The 10,201-nt window shown below is 47.7% G+C and overlaps 2 protein-coding genes across 2 annotated transcripts in view; both read right to left on the bottom strand.

The window, feature by feature from the left end:
• The window catches only part of LOC110387363 (zinc finger and BTB domain-containing protein 8A-like), an 11,369-nt gene extending 3,813 nt beyond the window's left edge, over window positions 1-7,556 (bottom strand). Inside the window, exon 1 of the mRNA XM_021375437.1 lies at window positions 7,424-7,556. The gene's annotated coding sequence lies outside the window, so the exon portion shown is untranslated. The remainder of the gene's footprint in view (window positions 1-7,423) is intronic.
• Window positions 2,291-7,556, bottom strand: ZBTB8A (zinc finger and BTB domain containing 8A). Its single transcript, XM_021375441.1, has 4 exons — window positions 7,424-7,556; window positions 5,310-6,269; window positions 4,687-4,856; window positions 2,291-4,293 (listed from the first exon to the last, which is right to left on the bottom strand). Exons 2-4 carry the CDS (start codon window positions 6,244-6,246, stop codon window positions 3,961-3,963), a joined length of 1,440 nt encoding a protein of 479 aa, XP_021231116.1. The 5' UTR covers window positions 6,247-6,269; window positions 7,424-7,556; the 3' UTR covers window positions 2,291-3,960.

The following is a 10,201-nucleotide window of genomic DNA, read 5'->3' as shown; positions in this document are numbered from 1 at the left end:
GCGGGATCCCCGGCTCCTCTCGGGGCACGCTCGGCGCCCCGTTCTCGCACCCCCGAGCCCTGGAAGCCCGAACGAGAGAGAAACAAAAGGTATTTATTTGCTGACGTGGGCGTTGGACAGAGACGCCCGAGGGCTGGGGACACAATTAAAGGGGCAACGCACCGATTGCAGGCGCAGCCCAGCAGCTTCCTCCGCCTGACCGCCCTGCAGCCTTCGCTGCCTTCCTCTCTCACACCCACATGCCGTCCGGGAGGCCGCTACCTTACAGCATACAGTGCACTGCTATTGTTAGAGGCTAGATAGCTTTCGTGTGTGGAAGGAAGGCGCCACCTGAATGGGAAATATTTGTAGTTCTGTAGGGTAGGATATATTGCATTACTCAATAACTACATTTTTATAACAGGAAAGTCTTGTATTCAAACAATGGAGGACATCCAGAACCAAAAGACTGCAGATGGGTGTGCGCTGTTATGCTAAGCAATGCAAATGACTGAAAGGGATCCTGGGATCCAGGCACAGTCATTGATTCAGCTGTAGCCAGATGGTAGGTCAGGCATTTTCGAGCTTCATTACGGTGAAATTAAAGTGTAAATGGAGCTGAAGATATGGTGCTGTTAGCCATGTGTAGCATATCTGAAGTTCAAAGCCAAGTACTTTTGCAGACTACCAAACCAAAATGCAAGAAGGGAAGACTTCAGCATGGCTAGGTCATGGAACAGTCTTTGACCAGATGCTTCAGGGAAGAAATGTTGTAATATATTCCATAACAGTTTTATACCCAACAGATACAGGTTTTTCACAAGCTTTTATTGAAGAAAAAAAAAAAAAAAGGCTGCCAAAATCCTGGAGAATGGAACATTTAAGAGCCAGGAGTAAAGAAAGGATTCTATATGTAACGGCATCAGTGTCTGATCAGTTCCTCTTCTACAGGGACCCGTGGTGCTCATAACTATTTCCATAGCCCACAATAAATGAATGTCTTTCCCTTTTTTTTCTCATCTCTGGAATAGTGTATATCCCAAACTGGAGTATGATGCATACAAAGCAGTTTGAAAGTGTCATTCATTTTGAGCTTTCGTGGGGTTTTGTGGGTTTTTGTTTGTTTGTATTATTGTGAAAACAGCTGAAAGCCTCTCTCCCTGAACCTTTAAGATAAAAGCAAATGTCATTTTCAGGACAGTAGATATGAAATTTTAGATAATTGAACAGAAAACAAAAATTGGGGGTATATGTGTGCAGCAATTGAAGGAAAAAAACAAATGAAGTGTCCATACGTCATAGGTTTACGTGGCAGGTAGAATCCTGTATGAAATACCTGAATTGGGGGAAGGAGAAATGTATTTGAATTCAATGTGTCAGTCTTTGAAAGGAAGGCGAGAGGAGTTGCTAGAAAATAAGATAGTTAAAGCTGAGACACTAAATGGAGGTTGATGAATCCAGGTCTTTGCTCTTGGCCGTGGTTTTGTGAGCAAACAATAAACACACGCCAAGCGAACAGAAACGATCTTTCAATGAGCAAGTACAGATGGAGAAGAGAAAGGCAGAGGACTGCACAGAAAGTAGAGGTTTGAAAGAGGATGTGTCTTGAAGTTGACCTCCCCCCACGTTCATCAGAGCAAATGAATGGAAAAGCAGAAGACAAAGAGAGTGGCTTATGAAAAAACAGTGACAAATCAAAATATGCAGTAAGAAGTAGCAGTAAGAGCATTCAAAGCAATCAGAAACTGGCATGATGAAGATGCAAAAAGTACAAGGAAAAATGAAAAAAACAGCAAAAACCAAAGAGGAAGCTGCTGGTGATATGGGCAGTGGGAATGTCTCCAGTCCCACCTCCCCCGTGAGGAAGAAAGCACCAAGGTCAGATGTGATCAGCCTAGGCTTTGTCTAGCCAGGTCTAAAGCACCTCCAAGGACAGCGGTCTGTGGGGCTGCTCTGAACTGCCTGTTCTGATGCTGCACTGCAGTTAGAACCCTCCAAACTGTGACTTGGACGTCCAGCCGCTGGATAGAAACAGAATTTGAATGTATCAATATTAGCAGAGGTCAAAGCGGTTCTATACTGCCTTCTCTAGCACCTAAGGATAAAATGAAGTGTCTTTCCTGTGACTTGACAAAATTGTAAAAGCAACATTCAAATCACCTCCTGGCAAGTAAATGGAATTCTTGGGAACAGTCCTTGATGGTCTTTGCTTTCCCTCTTTGGAAAAAAAAAATGTTATTTCTGCTAACGAATGGCATATGGTCCTAACAGGAACATGAAGAAGACAATCACAAGATGCAATGCAAGGAGATTAAAAGAAAATAAAGCAGCATTATTTTAATTTAGAGGAAAACAAACAAAATATATGACTGGATATGTAAAACAAAGAACACAGAAAATATAAGGCACTTAACATTTATCTGGTCTTGTAATACAAAAATAAGGAAACAACGACTGAAATTAAAGCAGTAGATGTAAAATGGTAATCTTGTTAAATACAAAACATAACTGACCTGTGGGAATTGCAGCGTAGAGCTACAACTCCAAGCTTGGTAAGATACTTTAAAAATGAGTACAAACATTTACAGTACTGAGAATAACAGTGATGTATAAAAGCAGTAAAACCCCTTGTTCTCCAGGGCAAATCGGTAATTCATTTGCCTATACTTAAAGTCTTCTCACGGGCAGATCGTTCCATTTGCCCATTGTAGCCACCTCACGTCTTTTTTTTTCCTAAAGAATCTCATCCTCACTATTCTTACAATACCCAATTAAATTGAATATTGACCCATAAATCCCTTTGCTTCTAAAAACTCCCTGAAGCATACAAAAATTCGTAATAGTGTTATCTTTGCTGTTCACAGTTTTCAGGCCTGGAGTGATGCTGTTTTCCCCTTCCCTTCATCCATCCCCACACAAACACGGATCCTCCATGCCGCCTTCCAGCCACTCTGCCCCAAGCCTGCAGCGATACACGGCGTTTTTGTAACCGAGACGCAGGACTCGGCACTTGGTCTCATTATCTCATACCAGTGGCCTCAGCCTAGCTATCCAACCTGTCCAGATCCCCCTGTAGGGCCTTCCTAAGCTCAGGCAGATCGATGCTTTCTCCCAAATCCACAAACTCACTAAGGCTGCGCTCAATCCCCTCGTCCAGATCATCAGTAAGGATACTAAACAGGGCTGGCCTCAGCACTGACCCCCGGGGAACACCGCTGGTGCCCGGCTGCCAGCTGGATGTGACTCCATTCACCACCACTCTCTGGGCCCGGCCATCCAGGCAGCTCCTTACCCAGCAAAGAGTGCTCCTGTCCCAGCCACGGGCTGCAGCTTCTCCACAGCACTGCGGGAGACAGAGTCAAAGGCTTTGCTGACGTCCAGGTAGATTACATCCACAGATGTTTATATTAAAAAAAAAAGTATTTTACAAATGGGTATTAAAACACATCGCAATCTGAGTTCCCAATTTTCAGAGTGAATACATTTTACAAGAAAATGCTTTTCCAGTTATGTGCTAACAATTTTTATATGCTTTTTCTTTGCCTTGCTTTTCTAATCACAATATGATATAATATGAAGACTTAATGAAATTTCATGGAAAATTATCTTTATTTCTGAATGCTGAAGAGTAATTTACAGACGTGTGCAACTTTTTAAAAAGTATTTAGACCTTACCTCTTTGAAAGAGGTTTTGAGAAGAGACTCATTGTCTACTGTAAAACCTTATCCTTGTAGTACTTCAGCTTCTGCGTTCAGCTGTTACTCCATGTAAGGGTGTGTTATTTCTAATGAAGCAAGGTATGGGTATTTCGATAGCAAAACTCAGGACGGACTTAATGATATGTCCATAAACACATGCAAGTCTGGACCTGTTCAGGAGAAACCAACAGGTCTTTGTGGATGACAGGCTGGTGGAGGGCTCACGGTCAAGGCAGGATTTCCATGTAAAAGGAATTCCATGCACTAATGTTTGTCTCACAACTACCTAATATTTGGTTTTACTTCCTTTTCATCTGCTTCATCCTCACTGTCATCAACTTGCTGGATGACCAAATCGGATGACCCATCCTCCACAATCTCCACATCAGATTTGTTGTCTTCCCCGTAGTGCCACCTGGAATCCTTATCCCCGTCTGGCGGAAATTCCAGGGGTGCTTCGGCCTCCAGGTCAATGCGAATGCTGTCTATGCCAGCTTCAGCCAGACACTCATTACAGAGCCTGTAACGTCTCGTCCCCTCCTGGACCACTTGTCCTGTTAGTTCGGTCACGTGGCGTTTACACTTCCTGCAGATAAGCTTACAAGCCTGATGAATCTGGGGAAATTGAAATTTATATTGTATCAGAGATAAAGTGTTTTAAGATGGCAAAAAGTAAAGCTAGAATGACATCAAACGGTAGCGTTAACTCATTCGGAGAGACAGTCAAACATGGAACATGAAACAAGCACAGGAGCTCGAGCTGTGTGCTTAATCCCTATTACAGAACTTACACAGTGCAGCGCCTTTGCGAGCCATCAATTAACAAAGAAATTCATCCCCTTTCATAGGAATTATGCTTCAAATGGACTTAAGCAAAACCAAATTAATTATCTACTACCTCTTCTTTATGGGAGTCGGTATATCAACCAGACAGAGCGATGCTGTGTTTAATCATACCCAGACAGATTTACACATCAAACAAATGGTGCAGTTACTAAAAGTACGTACTGTTCGGAAGTGGCTGCTCAGGTGGTCCAGCCTGCTGAATCTCTTCCCACACGCCTCACACGGGTACGGCCGCTCTCCTGTATGGCACCGAAGGTGACGCTTTAGGTCTGCTTTTCTTTTCACCATGTGAGTGCAGAATGGGCACTTGAACCTCATCCTGGGTAGATCATCTGTGGGGAAATGACATGATTTCAAAAAGAAGTCATAACGTATCCACTCATTCTCGTTATTCTAGTTACAAAAAGCAACAGAAACAGAATAGAAAATCGCTTCTATTTCAAAAAAATATCGGAGGTCTTTTCAGATGCAGCTCTTGTGTAAGTTACACAAGAGTGCAACAGGGGAGAAGGAATGGACTATTAGCTGTATTAAAGTGAGCTTAAAAAACAAAAAGATCATGACTGTACAGCTGTAAAGGCACTAAAGAATATGAATTTTGAAAAGCTAAACTTCATTTATTTCTCCTTCTCAAAAACTAGATCTTAGCTTTCCAAGCTGGCATTCCTGGAAAACACAAATGTGTTTTTGGTGAATGCAGGCTCTTTCAGTAGCGTGTATTCTCGCTGACACGGCAGGCAGTTAACAGGCAGCCATGTACCTACAGCATTACAACCAACTCCTACCTTCCGCCCAGCTGCCCATCACACCGACAATCGAGGGCATGCTTGGATACTGCTCATCTGCTTTTGGAGACTTGGATTTGCCAGAAGAACGGGGCGAATCGTGCTCCTGCTGCGCTGCCGCTAAGCTCCTCGAGATCACGTCAGGCCCCTGGCCGTACTGGTACCCCACGTGGGGAGATTCCACTTCTGTGTCGATCTGGACCTGGTCCTCAGGTTGGGAAATGTGGCCAGCAGGCTCGGCAGCCCTGTCCTCGAGTTTGCTCGATTTATAGTGAGGAATGTCAGACGGTTGCTGTAGTCCCAGGTGCCGGGATTTCTTTACGGAATCCTGCCTTTGCTCGTGTTTGGACAGCTGCTGCTGTGTGTTTCTTTGAGAAGCTGGATAGTAGTTGAAATTGCTCCAAGCGTTTCCCCTCACGCATGTCCCTTGATCTGGATTTAAGTGTGAATGCGGGGGGCTGCTTTCTGTTCTCCAGCCAGTGCTGTACAAGCACGACTGGTCCCCGCCATTGGAATTCACCTCTTTGTCTGACAGGCTGAAGTAGCGATCCTTCTCCTTCTCACTGATGTCCAGTGACGACTTAATGAAGGTTTTACACACACTGATAACGTCGGTCATCTGAAGATAGCTAGCAGCTGACATGACTTCAATGACATTCTGACCAGTGAGAGACAGTTTGCCCGAGTACACGAAATCTAGAATAACTGTAAAAGTGTCAGGAGAAAATGCCTGGAAAGTGGCCGTCGTCGGCTGAGTCATTTCCTTCGAACTCTGGGAAAGGAGCATCTTGAAATACCCGCTGCTGGCAAACAGCACATTGCGGTGCGCTTTGAAGACCTTCCCCTCCACCAGGATGTTGCAGTCGCAGAACAAGTCTTGTCTGCGCTGCTCATTGAGTTGCTGCAGGAGATGAAACTGGTGGGAAGAAATCTCCATTCCAGAAAAGATGTGGTGTCCCTCTAGGAAACAAAAAATTTAAAAAAAATCAGAATCTTCTGCATTGGGCAACGCACCAAGGATGTCAGACCCAATTTTATAGATATTTTAAAAAATAATCTCACAAATATATTTTAATTACAGTATCGAAATATCCATGACCACGCGTTTCTGTTTGAAAAGGATGGAATAAGACGAACTAAGGCTGTCCCTGTTACTTGGCAGAGATGTCAGGGCTCCAACTAGGAGCAACCGCATCCTAAGGATGTAGGAGGTGAGAAACGCGCCGGCAGCCGTACAGCCCTCAGACGTCCAGCGTCGGGGCGAGGAGACCCCCGGCAGCTGCGTTCGAAGCCTCTGCCCGTGCATGGGCTGACGTTACCGCATCGCCTTGCTCCAGCCGGGCTCCGATTCTCCACCGCCCGAGGGACCAGAAATGGGAACTCGGCGACCGAGCCGCTCCGGCCGCAGCCCTCCCGGCCCGGGCTCCCCCGGCATTGGCCGCCGCAGCCGCCACTCACCCGCGGCCCGCCCGCATTGGCCGCTCGGCCGCCGGCAGCCCGGGACGCCCGGCGGCGCTGGGCCCGCCCGCCAAAGCGCGGAGCCGCCGCCTGGCACGGCGTGCTGCCGCCCCGGGCCCGCCGCTACCGCTCTCCGCCGCAGGGACCGCGGAGCAGCGCCCGCCGCCGCCGCCGCCCCGGGCCGTGCGCTGCCCTCGGCTCGGCTCGGCTCGGCGCGGGGCGCGCAGCCCGCTCCGCCCGCCGTACCGGAGCCCCGGCTCCGCTCATCCCCGCCCCGCTCTCGCCGCCCGGTGCCGGGCGCTCGGCGTGGCCCGAGCCGCCCCCGGCCCCGCTGCCCGCGCCCGCCCCGCGCGCCGTCGTCCCGCGCACCCCCCCCTCCTTCCCCCGCGGCCCCGCTCGCCACGCACCCGCCGCCCGCTCCCGCGCAGCCCTTTGTTGCCGCGCCCGGCTTCTCGCAGCCGCGCCCGGGGCTGCAAATGGCGCCCGCTCGGCGCTCCCGGCGCTCCGCAGCCCGCCCGGCTCCCGCCGGCGCCGAGCGGGACGGCCGCCCCGCGGGCTGCGGATCCCAGCGGTGTCCCGGCTGCAGCCCGCGCCCGGGCTCCCTCCGCCCCGGCGCCCGCCCCGAGCCGCCGGCGCGCCGCGCAGCCGCCACTCACCGCCGGGGTTCCGCGGGCGGCAGCCGCTCGCTCGGCCGCGATGGAGGGGCAGGCGGAGGATGCGGGATCCCCGGCTCCTCTCGGGGCACGCTCGGCGCCCCGTTCTCGCACCCCCGAGCCCTGGAAGCCCGAACGAGAGAGAAACAAAAGGTATTTGCTGACGTGGGCGTTGGACAGAGACGCCCGAGGGCTGGGGACACAATTAAAGGGGCAACGCACCGATTGCAGGCGCAGCCCAGCAGCTTCCTCCGCCTGACCGCCCTGCAGCCTTCGCTGCCTCCCTCTCTCACACCCACATGCCGTCCGGGAGGGGATGTGATGCCCCAGATGCTTCCTTCTCACACCTTTAATGTATAACGCGGGTCTCGATGACCCAAATCCTTTCTTAACGTGTCTGCAGCTTCCCCAAGAGGAGATGAAATATCTTTTTTTTCACATCTCAGTTGTCTTTGGAAAAAAGCATAATGTCTAAAATCCTGCTACCTCAACCTCTTAACTTCTCTCACTTGAAGTTTGATATCTTTCACCATCCTCTTCTTACCACCAGGGTCTTTTTCTTGACACCCCAGTTATATGTTAAAAACATTTGTTTTCCCGTGGGAGCTGTTCTGCCTTAGCTGTATCCTTTGTCCTTTTACCCTTCCCTTGCATAAACTTAAGACGTTCCATCTTGAATCAATTTACGTTCCTTTCCCCACCGTAGCAAAAGCAGGAAGATATCTAAAGACTTATTCTCTGATAGTTAGAAACATTCTCCTGCTCTATTCTGTCTTCATATTCAATTTACATCTATTTACATTGTAACAGAATTTTTCACCACTTTAATTCCCCTTTTTAATGAACTTCTGTAGTTTTCTAAATTCCATCTCCTTTCAAATTTTGTTGTGCATGCCACACTTAAAATTTTTTATGACACCTATTGTGTAATTCTCCTTTCTGTGCCTGACCAGCTTAAATTAATCATTCTTGAACACTGAAGTTTATTCAGCATTTTACACGAATTTCTTCACCATTCAGGACAATGGCGTTAATCATCAACCAGAAATGTTTGAATCTGATGCATCTACGACTGACCAGCTCCTTCCAGCCATCGAACACTGCTGGCTCAGAGCTTTCCTCCGATCAGCTGCAGGTGTCACACAGTTTCTGTTGCTCTTGCATCGAAGTCAGAGCCGTGTGCTGTCCGAACCGACTCCCAGCAGACTTAGCAGCCCTCCCTGTCCTCACTGCTCCCCATTCATGGTAACCCAGCACAATACTAGTATCCAGCTTCTGAGCTCTTACCATGATGAATCCTTTATGCAACCCTTACATCACTCACCTCACGGAGTGTATGCAGGAATGTGTCATCATTCAGAGGGGGAAAAGAGAAATTATAAAAGTCCAGCACAGCATTGTACAAATGCCTATGGAGCGTGAGATAGCCAAACTGGAAAAAAAATGAAGCAGGTGAGATACATGGAAATCTATAAAATCACAACAGGATCGGTAGGAGCTGATTGTTAGCTGCTGATTCTGGGGTAAGAGGAAGGTGACAGCAAATGAAGCGATAGCAGGCGGCAGCGTCAGAGCAAGCAGATGTGGTTACTCACCTCACCTAGTTAGGTGCTGGAATTCCTTGTCACAGGCTGTTGTGGAAGCAAAATGTGAGTGTTACAGGGGTATGCTAGGCAAGGTCAGAGAGAAACTCGAGAGCTACATGCTCTGCACCTTTGGAAGCCCCCAGGTCTGTAAGGGGAGAATTCCGGTACAAGGACTGCTAAATGCTTCTCATATTCTTCCACAGAGCAAGCACTTTTGATGCTGTTGTGAACAGGACAAGGGGGCAGATGAGCTCGTGTGGCTGTCCTTGTGTTCCATCTCAGACCATGATCCCTGAGTTCACAAAGCCACTGGAAAGTAGCTACCAGTAATCTATATGCCTGTCAGTTCAACTACGTAGCACCACTTTTGCATATAACATCTTACATATTTTTTTTTTCCACTTCCATATCCCAAAGAGTTCCTGTGCTGAAAGATTCTTTCTGAAAAGAACGGTTTGTGGGTATTTGTTCCGCTTGACCTAGCAGATTTTGCATGAACTGGGTACTTTCACTAGTGCACCAGAGGGCACTGAGCTTGGCAGTTTGTATCAGTACTACCGGGAGCTTAAGTGTTCTCCATCCGCTAGAAAGAGGTAATAGAATTTTAAAAGGAGAAAAAAAATGCAGTGATATCTAGAGTAGATTAATCAGAATTCTTAAAGGCGTTGCAAGTGTCTAGAATGCTCAGAATACTTCAGGAAACTTGCCCAGAAGTCTGCCCGCTGCAGCTATGAACAGCCACGGAACAGACCTTTGGTTTTCTCATGCATCAGGACTCGTTTCATCCTGTTTTGCACAATAGCACATCACAAACATTGCACTGTTCTGATAACATTGCAGTTAGTTGTTCGATCCAGCACTCTGCATTTCTGCATTTCAGAGTTACTGTTTCTAGCCAAGAAAGTTCCACTTGAAGTTGAGATATTGCTTGGAGAGTTTATCCAATGGAAGTACACTTAGCAACTGTGTGGAGGAGGTTCTTCTCTCAGCAGCAGGAGGAGGAGCGTTTCAGATGCAAGACTGAGTCTGCTTTTTAGGGAATTACATAAGAATGACTTTAAAAAGTCGTTGTTAGCATTGATACAAATGTTATTAACAAATTTTGCACTGTTTTAATCAGGTTTTGGTATCCAAGTATAAAGGTGCAATCAATAGTAGCACCAGTTAAGAGGTTTAAGTTTTCCTGGAAACTTAA

The sequence above is a fragment of the Numida meleagris genome, chromosome 22 (genome assembly GCF_002078875.1).
Source record: "Numida meleagris isolate 19003 breed g44 Domestic line chromosome 22, NumMel1.0, whole genome shotgun sequence".
In the NCBI taxonomy this organism is placed as follows: Eukaryota; Metazoa; Chordata; class Aves; order Galliformes; family Numididae; genus Numida; species Numida meleagris.
Note: the sequence above shows the minus strand (reverse complement) of the source record. Positions and strands in the feature narration are given on the sequence as shown.

Bases quoted from the DNA above. Each gene is read 5' to 3' on its own strand.
- ZBTB8A (XM_021375441.1), bottom strand. From the start codon at position 6,246: ATGGAGATTTCTTCCCACCAGTTTCATCTCCTGCAGCAACTCAATGAG. The intron at 4,857-5,309 runs GTAGGAGTTGGT...ATTTCCCCACAG, and splicing joins GATGGGCAGCTGGGCGGAAG to ATGATCTACCCAGGATGAGG. The intron at 4,294-4,686 runs GTACGTACTTTT...CAATTTCCCCAG, and splicing joins TGAGCAGCCACTTCCGAACA to ATTCATCAGGCTTGTAAGCT.